The sequence below is a fragment of the Gymnoscopelus braueri genome (genome assembly GCF_963280865.1).
Source record: "Gymnoscopelus braueri genome assembly, chromosome: 2".
Classification (NCBI taxonomy): domain Eukaryota; kingdom Metazoa; phylum Chordata; class Actinopteri; order Myctophiformes; family Myctophidae; genus Gymnoscopelus; species Gymnoscopelus braueri.
Window position 1 is genome coordinate 8779294 of NC_137604.1, and position 24154 is coordinate 8803447.

Below are 24154 nucleotides of genomic sequence, written 5' to 3' on the forward strand. Positions count from 1 at the left end.
TCTTCTAAATCCTAACTGGTTTCTGAAAAACGTATGTTGCTATATCAGTGGTGCTCAAACTTTTTTCTGTCAAAGACCCCCAACATTATGTATTTGGCCCCGGACCCCCCATCTCAAAATATCTTGTTCCAGGGACCCCCCCCCCCCCAGAAGCAACGATTTGAGTTATTTGAGCTTGTAGATCTGCTATTTTTTGAATAGCCAAGAATAGCCAATGTCATTATAGTTATAACTACGGTGCTCCATATTTTATATGATGGCTATTCAAAAATAGCAGATGTACAAGCTCGCGGCACGGCACAAAGAGATATTTTTTGACATTTTCTAAGTGTTTGAAAAATGTTGAATCATTTTTAAAAAGTGTTCAAATCTTCTCGTCTGGAGGCCGGGGGTCCCTGTCTAAATAAGTTAATAAAGCGTCACAATCATTTTAACCATTATTGCATACTTTGGATATTCAAAAATAGCAGATATACAAGCTCATAGCGCGGCACTCGCTTGTAGATCTGCTATTTTTTGTGCTAATCTTTGAAGAAAAAAAATCTCACACACACACACACACACACACACACACACACACACAGGGGTCCGCGGCCAAATACATATAATTTTGGGGGTCCTCGACATGAAAAGGTTTGAGAACCACAGTTATACGGCATTGCAGAGTCCCACTAGGTCAGTAGGACAGGACGTGTGTCTACAGTGTGACAGTGAGTGTGAGAGACCATCATGGATCATGTCTGCAGTCAGTCAGTCCAGTGGCCATGCAGGGCAGACAGTGGAAACCAGGTCATCGGCCTACTGTGTCACTGTGGTCTGGTGCACTGCTGATTTCGTCGACTAAAACTATAACGAGAAATGTTCGTCGACTACCTTTTTTCACTGACGAAAACAAAATAAAAACTAAGCTATAATGACTAAAACCAAATATATTGTCAATTTCGTCCACCAAAAAAACTAGACTAAAATGTTAGTGAGGGACGAGTGGAGACGAGATCCAGTAGAACTAAAAGACAAGTCATTTTAAGTTTGGTTGGGTTAGGGTGTTGCGCTCTGAAAACAGCAGATCTCACAACGCGAAGAGAGAGAAAGAAGTCTCTCATATCCCGACTGATACAAACTGTTCATTTAAAAAGGATCCTTATATGCCCTAATACAGGGTTCTAATACGATCACTAATACGTGATCCCTAGGGGGTCCTCAAGAGATACAACAGGGGGTCCGCCAGATCGTGCGACGGGGGATTGTGTGACGGGGAACATTAGCCGAAAATAGCAGATCTACAAGCAGATCTAATAGCTTGTAGATCTGCTATTTTCGGAGAGTTGGTGTGTAGAGGGAAAAAAGAGCCAACGGTCAAGTTGACTAAATATTGAGGCTTTAATTTGACTGCCATAGACGCAGATCTGCGTTCTATTGAATTAATCTGTGGGCTGCCAGAACGCAGATCTGCGTTCTATTATCTATGCGTTTAATTGTGGTTTAATAGACGATCGCGCTGTTTTCTGTACATTCCGAGATCAGGTTCCCTTTCCACTTACTTCCAACTCACCCGGATGCAAAACCATGGCTTGAAAAATGAGATTTTTAGGCAAAATAGGGCAAAACACGTTTTTTTCACACGGTATTAAAAACGAACGGAGAGCTGAGGTTGTATATTTCTTTACTCTGGACGACGAACAGTTATCGTCGTTGTGTATACCAACGATCTGAAACCCGATCATAAGCTAAGCTAAGATGCCCTGCGGAAGCGTGGGCGGAAATACATCTACAGCCACCCGGATATGACGTTTGCAGCCTATTTGGGAGTGGCAGAGAGAGAGAGAATGGAGACGTAGAGAGAAAACTTAACTGTTTGAGTGCTTCTCTATCTGTCGTGTGTGTTTATAAACACAGCCAGACAAACGATTTTAATGGATATAACAATTCTGTGACCGGTTGAAAAGGGTTATAAAACACAAATCGCTGGCACTGGGGTGAGTACATTATGAATAAACTCTGGCAGTCAATGTGGCTTTAAAAGGTTAACTATCTGAAAATACACGTTAGCATGAATCCAACGATCTTTGAAATATATGAAAAAGTTTAAACACAATTGTATACAATATGTAGTGGGGGGTCCCTGCTTCATCTGTCTCTCAGCTAGGGGGTCCTTTGCTGAAAACGTTGAAGACCCCTGCCTTAATACATTATAATTGCCCTCTGTAGAGTTGTTCCGATACAGATACCAGTATCGGAGAAGCTGCCAATACTGCCTAAAATGCTGGTATCCGTATCGGCGTATCGGCGAGTATGACCCAATGTTATTCTCCATAGCGAAATTACTTTACGAACCTGGGGACGAACGAGTGACGTCAGGACTTCTGTACTCTATTTAAGGACTTGTAAGATATTTTTAATACAGCTAAAATAAAATAAATAAGACCATTACTGCGTCGAAAGTACTCAACAAACTATACCATAAAGATGTGTCAAATATTGGCCAAATTGTCAAATATTACCTTTAGAAACTGAGGCAAAAAGTTTGAAAATAACAGATCTACATGCTCACTATTTCGTTGTGAGCATGTAGATCTGTATCGAACAGAGTCAAATTAAATGTATTGCTTCAACTCCTACAATTCCAAGAGCTTGTCAAGGTGGGGGGGGTCCTTAGTACTAATATTATGAACATTCTTTGGGGGTCGTGGCCTGAAAGGTTTGGCAATCACCTAGGGCAGGGGTCTTCAACAGGGGGTCCGGGACCCCTAGGGGGTCCTCAAAGTTACTACAGGGGGTCCACCAAATCTTTGTGAGATATGATTATTTTTTTTACCACTTGAACCTAGCATCCCTTTTTCTGAGAAGAACTTTAGCCAAAAATAGCAGATCTACAAGCTCACAACGCCTAGCGCTGCGAGGCGTTGTGAGCTTGTAGATCTGCTATTTTTTGGCAAAGAGGTATGGGTGCAGAGGGGAAAAAAGAGCTGACCAAGTAAACAAAAAAAGTTTAATCTAAAACACAATTTTATACAATATAGAGGGGGTCCCTTGCTTCATCTCTCTCTCTCAGCTAGGGGGTCCTTGGCCTGAAAACATTGAAGACCCCTGACCTAGGGGTTCCAAGTTAACCACAGTGGTGCATCCAGCTTGCCAAGCGTCTATATGAACACATTTGGCCCCGGAGGGTAGCCGGGCGGGGAGGGTGATATTTGTCACTGCACGTATACTCCTACAGGCTGGGGCGGAGCCTGTCAGCGGGGAATGTTCAGCGGGAGGACTAGGACGGAGGCGCTACGTCCTCACGGTGGGGGTTCCTCACTGCAGGTGAGCCACAACAGCTGTGGCAAGCAGTCAGTGGGAGGGATTCATTTGCATATTTGCTAAATTGGGTGAAAATAAATACTACTCTAAATGTGAGGGGGAAAAAAGAAAGGAGTCAATATTTCCAAGTGCCTTGTGGTTTCCTAGTTGTGTCTTCATCAGCTACGCTTTCAGAGCAATGCCCTTTTCATTCATTTACAAAAGACATGCCCTTCTAAACTAAAGTGACATTTAACTGTGGTTCATATACTGTATAGCAGTGGTGGTTCACAAACCTTTTTAGCTCGACAAATTTTATGTCTCCCCGGGACCCAAACTAGTGAAAATAGCCGATCTACAAGCACGTTATGAGCTTGTAGATCTGCTATTTTCACTACTTCTTACGCTTGAAAAATAATTTACGAATGGAATTTTGAAAAATGTATGAAATACTGTTCAATGAATATTTGACATGTCTTTTTAATTTCTTAAAATGTTAAGATTGTTTTGGTACTTTTTGGAAAAATGTATACGGAAAAAAAGGGGGTATTTAATTGTGAGAAACAATAAAACTGGCACATCCACAAGGACGGCAGGTGCAGGACCAACAGTGGATAATATAAGAAATAATAATGTCCGCACACTGAAATTTTAAAAAGAAGCTCCCAGGCTTTATTCAACGTTTCGACACAATAAGGTCTTCTTCAGGAAAAAAAATTTCTGAAGACGACCTTATTGTGTCGAAACGTTAAAGGGATTCTAGGCAAGTTCAGAGATAAAAAAAAGGAAAAAAACTGTTGTCAAACACCGCCCCTCCACTCCCCCCCCCCCCCCTCCTCATCAGCAGTTCGTTTCCCCGACCACCAGGGGGTGACGCAGGGGGGACTTCTGAACGGGCCATGCCGAAAATAGGTTGCTTTTTTTTTAATTCATGTCCCGGACAAACATAAACATAAACAGTAGGGAAAATACGGATTTCAGAAAGAGGACTGTGTTTCAATGCAGGAAAACACCCCAGCATCATTATATAGTGGCTGATAGAGGGGAAAAAATGCAAAATATATATATATAAATATTTTTTAAATGTAGGCTTAATGTTGCCTAGAATCCCTTTAAATAAAGCCTGGGAGCTTCTTTTTAAAATGTTCAGTGTGCGGACTTTATTATTTCCGGTATTTACTCGTGACCCATAAAAGTGGGTCTGTGAACCACTGTTTGGGAAACACTGATATATAGAATAGTAAGTCATCTATTTGATGCATACGTTGGACAACTCCCAACAGGAGAATATTGAACCGTCTTATTGACACGTTCTCTTTATAGGAGCTGAAGATGAGCAGTACAAACAAAAGAGATGGAAGTACAGTATGATGTTTTATCATGACAGCACAGCAGTGCCTCTGCTTGCATCCAGGTATGTAGGATACACAGAGCACACACAACCACACACACACACACACACACACACACACACACACACACACACACACACACACACACACACCCCATCTGTACAAGTAAACATAATTTAATTAGTGATGAAAATGTCCTGGGAGAAAACCCTGCTCTATATCCTCTATACAGTCATAATGATAAGCAGCAGTTATGTTCCGTCAGCGGATTGGCCCATGTTGAAATGTACTGTACACTTCAGTCGGATCACTTTAACCCATTGAGGCCTGAGGTTCCGATTCTGCAAAATGTCTTCTAAATCCTAACGGTTTTCTGAGAAACGTATGTTTCTATATCAGTGGTTTTCAAACTTTTTCATGTCAAGGACCCTCAAAATGATATGAATTTGGCCGTGGACCCCCCCATCTCAAAATATTTTGTTCCAGGGACCCCCCAGAAGCAAAGATTTGAGTGAATGTTTTCTTTAAAAGAATATATATATATTCAAAGATTTGCACACATTTTCCAAAAATAGCAGATCTACAAGCTCATAGATTGCTCATAGACTCGGTGCTCTCGCGCTATGAGCTTGTAGATCTGCTCTTTTTTGAATAGCCAAAATATTTTGAGATGGGGGTCCGCGGCCAAATGCATATCATTTTGGGGGGGGGGGGGGGGTCCTTGACATGAAAACGTTTGAGAACCACTGATATAGAAACATAGTTTTTTTCTTTTTACTGTTAAAAATGTTTAGATTTTTTTCTAATCGATTCAATGATATATACTGTTAGAGGGGGAAACAACTATAAAAACCTTGTTTCTTGATTATTCGGTTATAAGTACATTTTGGTTTGGATATATTTTCGCCCGGTGCTATCATGTCACCGTGTCCTTGAGCAAAACGCAGAAGAAGCCTAGTCTTCCAGGCAGCTCTTGTCTCGTCGTGCGTAGATGTTTCTGGATGAGAGCGAACCAGATTAGGAAGGAAGCGCAAGTCTTTTCTTCTCTGACCTGCTTTTACAAGACAACCCTCCTGCTGTGGGAATTCCAGCAGACAAACCAGGCGAGTCGAGGGAGATTCCCCCCGCTCCTCTCCGAGATGCCAGCAGCCACACTCTGAATGGGGGGGGGGGGTAAAGCAAGCGTAGGAGCGAGCATCTTCTCAACGCCTACACCAAAGACTGAAATAGCGTTCTCAACCTTTTCTGGATCGGGGCCCACTCGAGCGGAAAAAGCGTTCGCGGAACGGCTGCCCGCGTTAAGTGGTCAGATGAATGGGCCGCGTGCATTTTTCAGAGCATATTTTACAAAAACATATTAGATTGTCAGATCGTTTGTTGTATTATAATAAAATCGTAGCGTTTCCGTCAATTATTTGGGGGCCTACTTGAAATTTCCTCCTGGCCCACAGGTTGAGAACCACTGTTCTAACGCACACATATTGAGCTGCTTTCCACAGACGCTGTAGTTCAGCTAGACCATTATACTGTATTGATCTGGACCATATATATCGGCCATAACTTGACGTTTTGGGCTGATTCATCAGTGTTGGCATTATGCAGCAAGGTGTTTTTTTTCTTTTTTTACCCATTAAGACCTGAGGCCGATTCTACAAATGTCTTCTAAATCCTAACAGTTTTCTGAAACACTTATGTTGCTATAATATCAGTGGTTCTCAAACCTTTTTGTGTCAAGGACCCCCAAAATTATATGCATTTGGCCGTGGACCCCCATCTCAAAATATTTAGTTGCAGGGACCCCCAGAAGATCTGAGTTACAAATGTTCACTTTAAAAAAAAATATATATATATATATATATATATATATATATATATATATATATATATATATATTCAAAGATTTGGAAGAAATGTTCATGATTTTTCAAAAATAGCAGATCTACAAGCTCATAGCTTGTAGATCTTAGAGGCTATTTTTTAATAGCCAAAGTATAAAATAATGGTTAAAGTGGTTAAAATCTAGAATGACAGATGCTTTTCCCGTTCTTAAAACATATACAGTAGCCATGTTTATTGCTATTCGACTTGTCTAGTATTTTTCATTGTATATCAGTGATTTAATCTTTCTGTATGTCTCTGCTACGCCCAAATAAAATTTTCAATCATCATCATCATCATCATCATAACCTTTATTTCAACTCTGAGTACAGAGTACAGTCAGTGAATCATCATCGACGATGGGGCTTCCAAGCCAATAGAAACTACTTTCTCTTCCTGGAGAGCTAGCACGCTATTATGGAAGCCATTGTTCTCGGCTTCTGGCGTCGATAGAAAATAAAAATAAAAGTTTGAAATGACCATATCTGCCAACCGAATCCGATGATGTCACTGGTAGGCAGGATTCTGAACTGCCCACAGCCCTCCTCTTAAAGACACAGAGCGAGTAGACAGAAAAAGGTACCATCTCATAATGAACATTAGTGAGGACCAATTATATGAAGATAAAAGTTAAAAATAGGCAAAGCGCTCCTCCTACAAATATAAAAAACAGGAGAGCTCTTTAAAAACGTCACTCATTCTGCATTCAATTGTGAGCGGTCCTCCAAGCCATGTATTTATAGCCGAGGCCCGGGGGAGGGAGAGGAAACCGAGTGGTGATGCCAAACATCCGCTCAGGGCAGAGGAGGAGGAGGAGGAGAGGAGGAGAAAGGAGGAACAGGGAGAGGAGAGGAGATTAGAGGAGAGAAGGAACAGAGTAGGAGTTCCATCTCTCACACACACACACACACACACACACACACACACACATTACTTCCACCCAACACCACGCTTCAGCAACCCTCCAGAGACTAGAAGACACTGTTTTTTCTTTTTACACATCGTTGCTGTCGGGCAGAAACCTCTTATCTCCATATTCTGACTTTTTGTATTTTTCATAAATTAAACACCCTACTTGATCGTACTACAGAGGCACACAAAAGCGTCAAAAGCAGCAGATCCGCAAGCTCGAAACGCGGCGCGAAGCGACGCGTTTCGAGCTTGTAGATCTGCTGCTTTTGCCGTTTTTGAATTCGAATCCTGAAAAGTAACACGTTTAGGACATATGAGGTTTCCGCCCCGACAGAGACGATATATATTTTCTCGGGTGTAATTGAGCGACAGTAAATGCTCAAAAGGTGCCTATTTAAAGACTGTCCAGGCTGGGAGATGCACTAAGCGTTGCATGGATTACGTAACCCCAGCATGCTGAGTGTTGTTGGCAGCAGGCGGATGTATTAAAGAGCATATTTTAAACCATGTTTCCATAGAGCTTCCACGCAGCCACAATAGTTATGTCTAACATGCAAGGCTTATTCCGCTGTTCCGCAGCCTGCGAATGATCCCAGGATCACCGAAGAAGAGTACACAGTACACCCCGAAATCAGGTGATCACAACCATAGACATATAAAGGTAGACGCCTCCTCTGGCTCTGAGGCGTCTGTATGGCGGGCGCGCTTCCGCTTCCGCAAGCTGGAAACTTCCACGTGCGTCACAGAAGGGGGCGTTCGGTAGGCCAATCAGAGGCAGGTGGGGGCAGGACAACTACATTCTGACAAGTCCTGGAAAAGACGTGCTGTGATTGGCCAGTATAGTCAATGCGCTGTGATTGGCCAGTGCCCGTGCCACCCGGAAATATGGCGGTCCACCATACCAAACAGGTCGCTCCAACGAACTGCAGAGGCCAATGAGGTATCTTGGTTTCTATATCTATGATCACAACAAAATGAAGCTGGTTTTCTGTAGTGTTATAGGATTTATAAAAGCCTTGAGCTTGATCACGGAAAATATTCCATGATTTTTCATAAGGTTAGTAAAATCGCTCGTTTTCGCTGGCAGTGGCGTGACACTATTACACTATTGCTCAGGCAGTTACAGAGTTAAGATTAAAGTATAAAATGTTAGTTCCATTGATCCAAGCCGGAACACAATCGATTGATTGATCATTAAATAAAAAATGCTCTCAAAATGCACACAGCCCACCCACCTGACCACTTGCTTTTAAAGATTCTCAAGTGGGCCTTTATCCGCAGAAAAGGTTTGAGAACCACCGACTTAAACCCTTTAATGCCTAGTTGATCCCACAGGGCTCTATACTAGGCCCCCTCCTGTTTTCGCGCTACACTAATAATATCTTCCAAATGGCAGATCTACAAGCCATCGTACCATATAGGGACGCTGGGGTTCATTCGGTTTAAATGCATCGCTCCATCCACTGAGCTACATGACATTCTATCATTCTGTCATTATGCTTCAGTCAGTGACAGCGGCCAAATTCCCAAACTCACACTTCTGGCTTCCTCGCCTCCTCCAGCATTGTGATGCAACGGTGAAATTGTTGACCTGCTGAAATGTGTGACTATCTCTTGCAGACTTCTCATGGCGTCAGTGTCCGGACGTAAATCGCTGTGGTTTGTTTATTAGCAAAAGTTCTCTGTATATAATATAATAATATATACAGACTCTGCATATATTTTTTTGTTGATATCGAACTGTTTGGTTGCTACTATATATGTCTATGAAATGAATACCAAGGACCTCAACGGAAACAAGTCCACAAGGACTTTTTTGGACGGACCTTTTAGACAAAAGTATTACAAATGTAACTGTGTTGTTTTACATTATTTTTGCCTAATAAAAATGTCAATCAATCAATCAAAGTTAAACTGAGTGGTACCATTTAGCCCAGTGGTTCTAAACCTGTGGGTCAGGACCCCCAGGGGGTCCCTACATGATTTTGGGAAGGTCCCCAGATGACAGTGAAGTGACAATTTAAGGACTTTAAATCCTTGTTTTAATACCTCAACAAAAAAGACAGAAAGAAAAGAAAAAAGACCGTCGCTGCATCAAAAGTAGTCAACCAAACTATACTATAAAACATTGGCCAAATTGTCAAATAATATAAGAAAGAGGCCAACATTGTCAAAATAGCCGATCTACAAGCTCACAAAGCCTCGCGTTGTGAGCCCCCAGTTCAAATATGATTATTTTGGGGGGTCGCGGCCTGAAAAAGGTTGAGAACCACTGATTTAGGCCACGAATTTCAAAACCTCAATGTAAGTTATGTGAAGTCTACGAGACGGTCAAATATCTCGGGGCAGGTCGGTCACCAATTTCGCCGGAACACCGCCGTGCTGGAGGGCAGGGGACGGAGGAGGCGAGAAGGCAGGAATTTGAGCGTTGGAATTTGGCTGGCAGGTTTGTTCGTTCATCTCCTGTACACTCTCCTCTCCTCTACTCTCCTGGCTTCCTCCTGAGGCCGGCGATTATGTGCGTCCATTTCCCGTTTCCTGCAGACAGATACCTTGAAGGAAGAGGCCGACAGAAACTATCTCCCCTCCGTCTCTCTCTGGCACTGACAGACTTTGGACTTTTGAAATGGAATGCGGAGCTGTCTAGTCTAGCGCACCATCAGAGGAACACAGAGAAGCAGAACAAATCCATTAACACTTCAAATTGGTTTTCTCCCCCCTCCCCCCACCCCCTCTCCTCTCCACTGCCTCTGCCGGCGGAACAATCGCATCCCGCAGACCCTGACATTCATGGGTCCCCCTCCTCGCCCGTCCTGATAAGCTCGGAGGTAAATGGGAAGGAAAATTAAAACCCAAATCCTTTCTGCAAGGCTCACAGGAGGGGGGGGGGGGTTCTGTCTGCGAAACAGACATCAACTTCAACACTGTCTCCAATATCCTGCACAACAATCCACCGTGACTCCATTACTAAACCAGGAAGACGGATTGTAATTGGTTTGGAAGGGTTTTGTAAAAGGTAAATGGTGCATAAATGCCACCACCACGTACCGTGCGGTCGTTAATTCAGCTGCTCGGAAAAAGGCCCTTCCCCTAGCTTCTTCATACCGAGAGAAAGATTACGGAACACACAGCTGTACACGAAAAACGACACGACAACACATTCAGCTTGTCACACTTGAGATGCACCGTCCAAGTATGTGACCATTAATAAATCACGTCAGAAACAGGACATGAGGTGATGTGTTCCAAAGTGTGCTGGCAGTCAAAAGGTGTGACTTTATATTCACACTCCAGAGAATAAAATGGCAAATGGACTGCATTATATAGCGCCTTTATCCAAAGCGCTTTACACAGTCATGCATTTCACATTCACCCACTCGCTCACATACCGATGGCAGGGAGAACCATGCAAGGCCCTGTAACTCTAACTTAACCCATTGAGACCTGAAGCCGATTCTACATGTCTCCTAAATCTCAACAGTATTCTGAAAAACCTATGTTTCTATATCAGTTGTGCTCAAACTTTTTCATGTCAAGGACCCCCAAAATGATATGTATTTGGCCGCGGACCCCCATCAAAATATTTTGTTCCAGGGACCCCCAGAAGCAAAGATTTGAGTTAAAAATGTTCGCTTTAAAAAAATATATATTCAAAGATTTGCACACATTTTCACGATTTTTCAAAAATAGCAGATCTACAAGCTCGTAGCGCGGCACTCGGTGCCGCGCTATGAGCTTGTATATCTGCTATTTTTGAATAGCCCAAAGTGTAAAATACCGTAATGCTTTTTAGTATAAAATCTAAAAATGACACAGTTCTAGGTCTTAATGGGTTAAACTGCTGTGCTGCCTTTAGCGACTGAATTTCCATAGCCGGATCAACAAAGGTCTCATCTTATCCCAGTGCTCACTGGGAGCGGGTAGGGGTTTCAGTGTCTTGCTCAAGGACACTTCGACGAGCAGCCAGGAGGAGCATGGAATCGAACCGGGAACCAGCCGATTCCAAGACGGTCGCTCTACCTCCGGAGCCACTGCCGCCCCCCCAGAATAACCTTACCTGGCTGATCAACCACATAAAACCTAGTGTGCCTATTCTGGGGACAAACATTCAACAAAAATAGTCGGTCTACAATGTGTTGAGAGCTTGTGGATCTGCCATTTGTGGTTTTGTGTAGAGGGGGAAAAGGATGGGGACTAGTATAGACCCCTGGGGGACTCCGGTCACCTGAGTACATAGGCTTTTAAGTGACATAAACCAATGCATGGACATATATGTAGGACACGTTGAGGGTATTCAGATGACAAGAGAACAAGCGAGGATGTGCCGATTACAGCAGTGGCTCTGAATCATTCTGAGACTGTGGTTCGTGTTTGGTAGTGGTCGTGTACTGTACTACTACTACTACTACACACAGTTCATACAAACACGACTGTCTGCAGTGTGTGTTGCAGTAGAACATGATCACGACACCAGAGCAACATTTATTGCGTACTACTACTACACCGCACACACGCGCGCGCACACACACACACACACACACACACACACACACACGGTGTTGCATGGAGATTGGTGACCCGTGGAATTATGAGACTCCAGGGGTTGCTATTTGTTGCGTTGTTGTCGATGATAACAACAAACTGCAACTTACAATAAACAACCCCCAAATGTTTTTTTAGTACATAGTGACGACATTATTAGATGTGGGGTTAACAGAAGTATTAGAGGTCACCATTTTCTATTTTCTCAACAAAATAAAATAATAAAATAACTAGAAAAAGTGCTCCTCGGAGCACAGGTCTCTGCCAGTACTGTTCCTGATTAATCCTGTCTTACCTATTTATATTACATATTGTCACGTGTCACTTGACCAATGTTAGCTTGGCTGATGGAAGCTCACTTCAAAAAATATAATGTTAGCTTGGCTGAGACGGGGGGACACACGGAAGGACAAGAACGAAAACATACTCTCCACCTCTGGCGGAGACAATAACCTATACCACCAACTGATTTTTTTCAGGGCCACCTCTTGCCATCTTCTTCGCCTGTCTTTTAATTTACAAGAGGGCACCAAGTTTTCAGAAAAACTGCACAACAGTGTCACTAATTGAGTCACCGACTTCGCTAGCTCACCAATATTAGAGTAACACCGTTGAGGGGACTCGAAGAAGCAGTCAGTCCGTCACTCACTCACCACAACTGAACATTAACATGGACAAAATAATTGTAGTAAATAATAATAGAATAATAATTAAAATATAATTAAAAAAAGTAAATCATAATAATATAGAATAATAATTAAAATATGATTTAAAATAATAAATAATAATAATAAAAATATTATTAAAAAAAGTAAATAATAATAATATAGAATAATAATAAAAATATTATTTAAAAAAGTAAATAATAATAGAAAAATAATAAAAAATATTATTTAAAAAAGTAAATAATAATAATAATAATAATAGAATAATAAAAATTATTATTTAAAAAAGTAAATGATAATAGAATAGTAATAATAAATATTATTTAAAAAAGTAAATAATAATAATAGAAAAATAATAATTAAATAAAAAAACATTATTCCCACACCAGCCGCATTACGACAGCACCTTCTCGCCGGCCGGGGGGTTTTTATATATAGTTACCTGCAGCTCGGCTCTCTCCACCTCCCACTGGGCCCTGTCCACCTCGAACCGGGCCCACTCGTGCTGTAGAAAGTGCAATATCCCCGGGACGTGGAAGTGAGCGCGGACCGCCTCTCCTCCTCCTCCTCCTCCTCCTCCTCCTCCTCCTCCTCCACCACCGTCGGCGGCGAAGGAGGAGGAGGGCTGCAGCAGCGGCGGGGGGAGTCTGGTGGTGCTGCCGCCGGACAGGGTACCGCCGCTGGGCTGCTGCTGCTGCGAGGAGGACGAGCCCGAGTTGTTGTTGTTATTGTTGAAAAACACACCGGGACCCGCCTGCTCGTCCATGGTGGTGGTGGTGATGATGGGGGCCAGGGGGGTCGTCCGTCCGTCCGTCCGTCCGTCCGACGGTCGGTTCGGTTCGAACAGCGGCGCTCTCCGCTCTCCTCTCTCCTCTCCTCTCACTCCGAGACGTGGTTATTGTCGCCGCGCGGTGCTCCGCTGCCGTTCCTTCCTGTGATGGGTAAAAAAGCAACAATGTCAGTGTTGCCAGGTCTTGTGAGGGAAAGAAGCAACCTGGTCCATGAAAACGAGCCCAAAAGAAGCAACCTGTGCGTCAACCAGGGAGGTCCCACTCCCCACGTGATTTTTTGGGGGGGGGTCTCGAGATGACAGTCAACTGAGTAAAGTGACAATTTAAGGACAATGTAATGCCTTTTTAATATCTTAAAAAGGAAATTAGGTCCTGGGTTCGATTCCCGCCGGGGACGCTGTGGGCGCTGGGGGCGTGTCTTCTCCTCCGCGTCATCAGCGCCCATACCCTAGGTGGGGTTGGCGAAAGGGCCTACTCTGTGTGGAGTTTGCATTTTCTCCCCGTGTCTCCTAGGGTAGGTAATACCCTCACAAAAACATGTAGTAATCCTGGTCGCTATACCGCCTCCCCCATGACAGCCGGGGCGCCTGATGGAGGGGAAGGGAACTGGTTGGAATAACGTGTTCCTTCCACGCGCTACGTCCTACCAGGGAAACTCCCCCCTGTCAGGTGACAAGAAGGTCAGTTGGCTCTCATGCCTGAAGGAAGCATGAGCTCGGCCCTGGCCTCCCTACTGTGGGGGACTGGTGTAGTGCTGGTGTAGGGCTGGTGTAGCGCCCAGGATCACTTAGGAAATTGGCACCGGGTGAAAAAAATGGGTTTAAAAAATCGCGGGATAAAAAAAAAAAAAAGAAAAAAAAAAGGAAATTATGCATGCTCCTCGTGGTATCATAACACCTCCAAGGCCTTAAAAACAAGGCTCCAAACATCCCAAAACAAACTAGTAAGGCTACTTCTTGTTCTCAATCACAAAACCCATCTAACCCCTGCTCATTTTGCTAGGATTGGATGGCTTAGGGTTGAGGACAGAGTACAGCAACTTGCTATGGGCCTGGTCTTCAAGATACACCACAACATTGGGATCCCCCTGTATTTGTCAAAATACTTCCAAAACGTTAATGAAGTCCACGATCATAACACCAGAGGCAGCTCCACGAATCATGTTCAACCCAGATTTGGCACAACAAAGGGAATTAACTCGTTCTCATGTTATTCAATCAAAAATGTGGAATGCCCTATCAAAAGGAGTAAAGGAGTGTAAAACCCTACTCACTTTCAAAACTGCCCTAAAGATACACCTTCAGGAGGCTCCAATTCGAAAATGGCCCCTGTGTATATCTGTCTGTCTCTTATATGTCATCATGATTTGTGTGTGCGTGGGGATCTCATCTAATCTTAAACAAGCTCAGTGCTTTAGTAGACCTTGTATTGTGAATTTGTACTTCCATGTACTGTTGTTCTCATGTCTTACTAAATAAAGTACATCAATCAATCAAAGGAAAAGAAAAAAGTACATTACTGCATCAAAAGTAATCAACAAACTATACTATAATAAAACTAGTCAAACTTGGCCATATTGTCAAATAATATAAGAAAGAGGCAATCTTTGTGAAATAGACGCTCTACAAGCTCACGCGAGGCGTTGTGAGCTTGTAGATCGGCTATTTTCACAATGTTTATCTGTGGAACCGAATCAAATCAAATGTAATACCCCAACTCCAGAGCAATTGCAATTCCAAGTGCTTGTCAGGGTGGGGGATCCCCAGTTCCGACGCGGCGACGAATACATGTTAATTTGGGGGTCCATGATATGAAATTGTTTGAGAACCATGGTTAAAATAATGTAAAAATTGTGAAACAAGCCCAAATAAGCAACCACACTTTAGAAACAAGCCCAAAAAAACGCAACCCGCAACTGCCAACGCTTATAATAAGCGGACATGGCAACACTGTCTGTGACACTACAGCCCTCCCACCTCTCTCTCTGCTACTGGGCACGCACCAAGCACGCTCGCTCGTCTATCGGTCACACCGAAATTGGTGACTCATTGAATTGTGCAATGTTTTGGGGATTTAACCGCGACCTCACGAGATCGAGAGAATTTTGACAGGTCACCGGTGTCGGTGCAGCACCAGTTCCAGCGGTCTCTCAACCAGCTGAGAGTTGATGACGTTCCAAGCTATAAGCTCCCGCCCCCCGCGGAAGGAGATTCTCTCACAGGACTGGCTGTCAGTGGTTGAGTGGCATGGAGGTTAGCCAATTGGCGGAGAGTGCGCGTTGTTTCCGAACACTGGTGTACCATGAGACAAGTTGAAGTCTGTGACTGTCTGACAATTTTTCTTTTTTTACTTCTAAGTACTTTGTGTACACTCATTTCCAGTGGTGGTAATAGTAAAAGTAGGCTACCAGTACCACAATATAGAAATACTTTCTTACAAATAAAAGTCCGGTATTCAAAATGTACTTGAGTAAAAGTACAAAAGTATTCACATTAAAATATACTTAAGTACTGAAAGTTAAAGTACTCATTTTGCAGAATGTCCCATTTGACACATTTTCAAATGTATAAAAATGCTTTTAAAATAGCAGATCTACAAATCTTCAAATAGCCTTAGTGAAGTGGTTAATGCGTGTTTTGTAATAATAATCCAAATCTACAAAGTATTAACTGTAGGCAAAAAAGACAAAATAAATTATATACCGTATCGGTGGTGGTCTATTATAGGCTATTTTGCCTCTGTAGTCTGTAACACACCTGTATTATATGCGTACAGGTGTGCCATGAGGTATTGACTTGCCCTTTGTAGTGCCTGGCCGGCACAAAAATGTTGAAAACCACTGTTTAAAGTGATTTAAAGTAGGGGAGCCACAACCCATCCCTGTTTTATTTAGATTAACCACATGAACACTATAGTCCCTATTCTGGAGCGAATATTAGGCTATTTTCTGCAAATAGATTTGGTGTAGTCTGGGGATAAAAGGAATAGGCCAAGTATAGAGCCCTGGGGAACCCCGGCCAACTAGTAGTATTGGATAGAATATACACAGTATAGAGTTGTCCAATGGTTAAAGCAAGACATGATAATGTACTGTGTGTACTGCACATAGGCCTAATAGGCTAGATGTGTGTGATGTTCTCTAGTTATGGACCGAAGTGGATAACCCAGCCTTGAATCACGTGTAAAGTCATCTAAATAGGCCTATAATGTAATACTTAACGGTACAAAGATGACATTAGTGTTGCCGTGTCCATTCGCTCATAAAATCTACTGTACATCAAAGACACATTATCAAGAGATTTCACTGAACTGTATGGGATACTTCACTTTAAAACACTTCTGGGAATCATTTTAACGTCTACTTGCTTGGGGCTTGTGCACCCCAGACAAGTTTTAAGTCGTTCGTTTCAGTATTTCGATAAATGACGACACCTCATTCCTATATAAATACACGTACGCAACTTCAAGCTCCATTTTAGACCCTTTAAAAACACACATCATTGTTCTGGTGACTGATATTGTCCTCCTAACGCATGAGGGGGCTATACTTTTCTCATGTTATATTCTCTTTTAAAATGTAATTAAGTAAAACATATTAGCTGCCAACATGTGGAGTGGAAGTATAAACCATATCATGTACAGTTAACCCATTAAGACCTGGGACGCATGTGTCACTTTAATTTCTTTGGCTATTCAAAAATAGCAGATATACAAGCTCATATGAGCTTGTAGATCTGCTATTTTTGGATTTGTTTTGATTTATTTTTTTTAAACTGTTAAGGCGGTTACACACCGGCGAATGTGCGAATATACGCAAAATTCGGACTCGTTCCGAATAATTAAAAGACGCTTTTTCGCTTTCCCGCTTTTTCGCGCCATGTACGCTTGCATTGACTATAAGGTTTTTAAAAAAAGCGTATTATTCGCACGAAAAAAATCGCCCCGGTGTGTAAGGACCTTTAGGATTTAGAAAACATTCGCCTCAGGTGTTAGTAAACAATCATCTGTTGGATGGAAACCTTTCAGGATTCGAATGTAGCAAATCGACAAGCTTCGCGCCTCCGCGTTTTGGGATTGTGGATCTGCTACTTTTGTGACACTATATGATCAAGGGCATTCATTTACAAAAAAAAAAAAAGTTTAGATATGGAGACATAGGTTTCTGCCCGACAACAAAATGCACTTTGTTATTTTCACCACTGCATGCAGACTGGTGGGTTGGTTCTGTAGAAAATGGGGTCCAAAGTCACCCCCTCCACGGAACCAAATGGGGCCGTAAGGACATGTTCTACAGGCCGACAGCTGAACAGGACCAAGTCAAAACATGCAAAAATATAATTACTTCAAACTACACCGCAGTAGATGTATAGTTAAAGACTTCAGATTTATTTCACACAGCATATTTAAAAAAAAAACTTGTACAACCAATGAAAACTTTACAAAGCAAATATTAAAAATTGTATACAATAATCTTTTCTATTTACAACTGAAATGGCTTTTTGGTCCAGATGAGCCAGTCATTAAGTACTTCACCCTCAAAATGACTGTTTTCCCATCAATTCCTCACCCCACAAAGCTTCAAATTCATGGAGAATCGTTTAAGTCACATTCCTGAATGAAGAAATGGAGAATATTGCCGCGAAAATGGGGGTCCAACGCAACCAACACTGTGGGAGCCAACCCAAGGCACAGCAGCATATTTACAGAATCTCCATAAATGCAAGGCTTCATGGGGTGAGTAATTGATAGGGTGAAACAAGTCATTTTAGGGGGCTGAAGTACCCCTTTAAAATTAAAACGAGTCCAGTGCCTCCTCCTGGTCAGAACCGAACATCTCCTGGGAGGCGTAGGTCATGTAGAGGAAGCCATCCTCGTCCTTGTGGTCCTTGTACACTTCGGCCATGCTGAGGGACATGCTGGCCAGGCCGCTGTTGTTGATGAGCAGATAGAACGCGTGGGTCGGCTTCAAGTCCATGCGATTTCTGGGAATGACCAAGTGAAAAAACATTCACAATCACACATCCACTAAACAAAGCATCAAGTCTGCTTCAGGTTTCGTGCTGTTTCTGGAATGCAGAGGAGTCATGTCAGGGGGAAAAAAAATAGTCTGGCAAAACAAAGTAATTACTTTGGGGCTCAGCAAGCCCCATTGCAACAAAAAAAAGTTGTGAGCTGTTGTGATCAGGATTAATAAAGTGTATATATATATATATATATATATATATATAGTAGATCAATCGATTAAAAAGAAATTATGATTTTTTGGGGGAAATGTTTGCTATACAATTACATGCCCACAAATCGGGTCACCATGTTGAAAGTGGTTAATGAATGCATGTTACAGACAAGAAAACACGTGTCTATAACATGTGTCACATGTAAAGATGGAAGGGCGTGTAATTATGATGCATTAAGAAAAATCAGTGTCAAAAAACCCGAAAATGACAGAATTTTTGATTAAATGCGAATGCAAGGGGGGTGGCAATTGCCATTCAGCAGAGCCCCAAATGACACTCTTGCTGGAATGACAAGCAAAACAGTCACAATCACACAGCCACACAACAAGCATCAAGTCATGAGTCACAGGTCGCGCAGAATGGACCTTCTGCACTGTCAAGTATGCAGTGTTCACTTAACTCTGTCTAGAGATTAGCCTACTTTACTGACAGTTTCTCAATGTGCACAAATGGAGGTCTATTCTCAAGTTATAAATGGATAAACACTGAGAGTTTTACTTTGTTCTCGCTGGATTAATTTACTTACAGATATTAAAGGTGCTGTAAAGTTTTATGCTAGAATAAGTGTAAATGTCTACTATATTCCCACAATCATTGCTATAGACAGGGTCTCCATCATGTCTCTCAAGCTCTTTAGTAGACAGAAAATACATTTTCAGTTCAGGATACCAATTTTAACCAATCAGGAGAGGGAACAAAATTGGAACACAAGCTGATACAATCTTTCTGGGTTTCTCTCCTGATTGGATACTTTTGTAACCTGAAAATGTTTTTTTTTTTTTTATTTACTAAAAGGGCCAGAGAGACCCCGGTCACTGAACAAACGCTCTTTAGCAACTACTATCAGAAAAGAACTTGAACAATTAATAGTCTTAAAGGAGTAGTTCACCCAAAAAATGATTTTCTATCAATTGCACACCCCATAAAGCCTTGAATTCATGGATTTTTTTTCCTGTCGCATTCCTAAACTAATAATTTGATTCCTGTCTCCTACCGACTAATGTATCCGGTAGGAGACACAAAGTAGATTATTTGTGTCTCCTACCGGAAATACGTCATCAAATTGTTGGCTTAGTAATGCGACAAAAACAAAAATAAATCCATGAATTCAACTTAAGGCTTCATGGGGCGTGCAATTGATATAAAATAAGATTTTTTTTGGGGTGAACTGGGTTGAACTAAATTCCTTTAACAAATGATATCACAGCACCTTTAAAGCATTTTTGGGGGGGAATTTGTTGCACAACATTAGCACTTAAATCTTCAGACACCACTGCGTATACTAAAACATTTTAGTGAAACCCACAGAACAGTTTAGAGACTGACCTGATAATGGTAACAAACTGAGTCATGGTGAGTTCTTGGGGCACCAGGAATTTGGTCTTATCCAGAGGCGGCAGGTACTTCTCCCTCTGGTACCGTTCAATGATGACCTGCAACCAGTGGTGGAAAAAGTACTCAATTGCTTTACTTAAGTAAAAGTACCAATACTGCAATGTAGAAGTACTCCGTTACAAGTAAAAGTCCGGAATTAAAAATGTACTTGAGTAAAAGTGCAAAAGTATTGGCATCAAAATGTACTTAAAGTAACAAAAGTAAAAGTACTAAAATGTTTGAAAATAGCAGATCTACAAGCTCACAACGCGTCGCGATGCGACGCGTTGTGAGCTTGTAAATCGGCTATTTTCAAAAAGCCTAGGTTTAAAATAGGGCTAAAGTGGTTAATGTATGTTTTATAATATAATAATTTATATCTGAAAAGTAACTAGTAACTAAAGTCTTCAAATTATTGCAGTGGAATAAAAGTACAATATTTGCCTCTGAGATGTAGTGGAGTAGAAGTAAAAGTATTGGAAATTGGAAATACTCAAGTAAAGTACAAATACCTCAAAATTGTACTTAAGTACAGTACTTAAGTAAATGTACTTAGTTACTTTCCACCACTGCCTGCAACCAACAATCAGCTTTATTCCTCACATTTTTATCATTTAGGTCAAATGTACACAGCATGTAAATACATGAGGCTGCTACAATATATCAATAAAACAGCATCAAGTGGCCTACACAGCCCACAAATATCCATTTTAAAGCCACTTACCGGGATTTTGTTTGGGAATTTAGACCGTATGCCCGAAACTTCTTGTTTTCTTGTAGCTGCGGGGAAGAAAAATATGTCACAATTCATATAGTTTCGGTCGAATATTTTAAAACAATCAAAAACAGAAAAGCTTTCGGCATAATTACTTAAAAGGATTATTTATTTTTTACCCAGGCTTTTCCTCTGTTTGAAGGGCTTTGGTGTGTGTGATATATCAAGCGGAGGCATTGTGATGTTTAAAGTGCGTTCCTGCTCTCCGGCTGTATCAACGGACTATGAGGAATAAGAGAAGCAGCTGTCTCTAATAAAGCCTGATTTATATACCTCCTGGTACCACGGTGTCGCTGGCATTAAAAAAAAGAACAGACCTACAAGCCCACAACACGTCGCAGCGTGTGCAGTGTTGCCAGATTCTGTGAGAGAAATAAGCAACCAGGTCTATGGAAACAAGCCAAAAAGAAGAACTAGGCCACATGAACACTTTAAAGTTTAAACCTATACGCATTGGCTATTTGAAAATAGCCGATCTACAAGCTCACAACGCGTTACTTGTGACCTTGTAGATCTGCTATTAAAGTTTTTTAAAAATCTTGGAAAAAAAGTTTTTGAAACATTTTAACTACACAAATCTGGTACTGGGTTCCCTGTACACTTTAGAAACAAGCCCAAAAAACGGCAACCCACAACTGCTAATATTTACAAGCCACTTTACAGAAAAACAAGCCCAAAGTCGCTTATAATAAGCAGACATGGCAATGTCCACTGTGGCCGGAGGAGTGACGAATCAGCTGATTGCCACATGGGTCCCTCCCGTTATATTATACCTCTATGGTCCCTCCCCCTACATGTCCAATGAATCTGTCTCAACCAATCAATATGGATATTCTTAATCCCATAGCCCGGGAGGAATGCCTGGGCTGTCTGGCCCCGGTTGTCATGGTAACCTAATACTAATTGTTGGAAGCCCGTTCACACGCTCATCGACAAACATAAACAATTCAGAAACATGAAGTGTGTCCATGTTTTTATTTCATGTATATATAGAAAATGTACAGATTATGATATGATGGAAGAATAATTTAGCAGCTATACAGAATAAATACAGTAGCCTATACAGTATGCTCTGCTGTGAGCAAAGACTTATTTACAGCAGTGGTGGATCTTAAAGGAGGGTCCATGGACCCCCAGGGCTCCTTGAGGGGTTAGGGGGTCCCCATGCAGCTGAATGATTGATAGTTAACTTAATAGGAACCAAATTCCAAATACAGGTCTGTAACTCCGAGAGAGTGTACTGTGTACACATGGAACCAAATGGACCCGGATTTGTGCACATTAAAAGGTTTGAGGACCACCGATGTACTACAGGTTGAAGCATGTGAAAGTCAGTGGTGTAAAGTAAGTACATGTACTCAAACACTGTACTTAATTACAATTTTGAGGTATATTTTACTTTACTGGAGTATATCCGCTTTTCAATACTTTTACTTCTACCCCATGCACCCACCACATCTCAGAGGCAAATATTGTACTTTTACTCCACCACAATTTTTTGAAAACTTTAGCAGTTACTTTGCAGATATAAATTAGTATATTATAAAACATACATTAACCACCTTAGCCCTATACATAGGCTATTTGTGAGCTTGTAGATCTGCTATAAATGTTTTTTACTTTTGGTACTTAAAGTATATTTTGATGCCAATACTTTTGTACTTTTACTCAAGTAACATTTTGAACACAGGTCTTTTACTTGAAACTTGAAAGTATTTTTGTGGTATTGCTACTTCTACTTAAGTAAAATATCGGAGTACTTCTTCCACCACTGGCAAAAGTGGACCAGGATAGAGTAGTAGTAAATGTACTTAGTTACTTTCCACCACTGTGTAGAGTAGATTGACATTGAGAAAAAGTGCGTACACATCATCACAGGCACAGCCCATCCTAGTGGTTGACCAGTAGATGGCAGCACTAATCCACCAGACCAGACTGTCAAACACCCATGACTCCAGTCCAGTCAGTTCCCTTCATTGCTCAGCAGCATTTAGCTACATCATGTTTGGTGTTTTCAGTTGAGTTGGAGCTGATGTTTTAACACAATGACCTGGACCGTGTGCACGTTATGGTTCATGTGGTTTCATTGGGTTTGATTTGCTCACTAGTAGTATCTGATCTATCAGTTAGGATTGACCTACATAAGACAAATCTATCTGTCTGTCTGTCTGTCTGTCTGTCTGTTCCACCCGTCCGTCCGTCCATCTATCTATCTATCTATCTATCTATCCATCCATCTTATCATCCATCCGAAAGAAGCCTAGGAAAACAAGCCCAACAGAACAATAGGAAGCAGTAATACACAAACAGCCGAAAAAACTGTTTTTTTCTTTTTTTATAGGTCTAACTGTGCCAAAATGCATATTTTCCTATGCATATTTTCCTACGCATTTGGGGGTTTGGGGCCCCCGAAAACCCCCCAAATGGTTTTGGGCCCCCCCCAAAAGAGGAGGCCGCCCCCCCAGCATTTATTAATGCCCCCCCCAGTTAATAATGTCTGTATCCGGCCCTGCTGGGCACGCACCACGCACGCACGCTCGGTCACACCGAAATTGGTGACTCATTGAATTGTGCAATGTTTTGGGGATTTAACCGCGACCTCACGAGATTGAGACAATTTTGACAGGTCACCGGTGTCGGTGCAGCACCAGTTCCAGCGGTCTCAAGTTGAGAGTCTCAACCAGCTGAGAGTTGATGACGTTCCAAGCTATAAGCCCCCGCCCCCCGCGGAAGGAGATTCTCTCACAGGACTGGCTGTCAGTGGTTGAGTGGCATGGAGGTTAGCCAATTGGCGGAGAGTGCGCGTTGTTTCCGAACACTGGTGTACCATGAGACAAGTTGAAGTCTGTGACTGACAAAAAAAAAGTTTTTACTTCATCAGTACTTTGTGTACACTCATTTCCAGTGGTGGTAATAGTAAAAGTAGGCTACCAGTACCACAATATAGAAATACTTTGTTCCGGTAAAAAATCCGGTATTCAAAATTTTCTTGAGTAAAAGTACAAAAGTATTCACATTAAAATATACTTAAGTACTGAAAGTTAAAGTACTCATTTAGCAGAATGTCCCATTTGGGACACATTTTCAAATGTATAAAAATGCTTTTAAAATAGCATATCTACAAGTTTTCAAATAGCCTTAGTATGCATATAGGGCTGAAGTGGTTAATGCGTGTTTTGTAATAAAAAATTAATAACAAAATCTACAAAGTAACTGTAGTCAAAAAAAGGCAAAATAAATTATATACCGTATCCGTGGTGGTCTATTATAGGCTATTTTGCCTCTGTAGTCTGTAACACACCTGTATTATAGGCGTACAGGTGTGCCATGAGGTATTGACTTGCCC

At 41.8% G+C, this 24154-nt stretch overlaps 2 protein-coding genes across 2 annotated transcripts in view; both read right to left on the reverse strand.

The window, feature by feature from the left end:
• Positions 1-13397, reverse strand: part of LOC308093876 (striatin-like) — a gene marked incomplete at its 5' end in the record, with an annotated part of 62142 nt that extends 48745 nt beyond the window's left edge. Inside the window, one exon of the mRNA XM_080440256.1 lies at positions 13074-13397. Coding sequence (XP_080296382.1) covers positions 13074-13397 — 324 coding nt within the window. The remainder of the gene's footprint in view (positions 1-13073) is intronic.
• A 4692-nt stretch (positions 13398-18089) lies between these two features.
• On the reverse strand, positions 18090-20985 carry LOC308102030 (microtubule-associated protein 1 light chain 3 gamma-like; the record flags this gene model as incomplete). Its single annotated transcript, XM_080451610.1, has 4 exons — positions 18090-18404; positions 19986-20092; positions 20758-20813; positions 20928-20985. The coding sequence occupies 4 exons, from the start codon at positions 20983-20985 to the stop codon at positions 18215-18217; spliced, it is 411 nt and encodes a 136-aa protein (XP_080307736.1). The 3' UTR covers positions 18090-18214.
• Positions 20986-24154: the final 3169 nt, after the last annotated feature.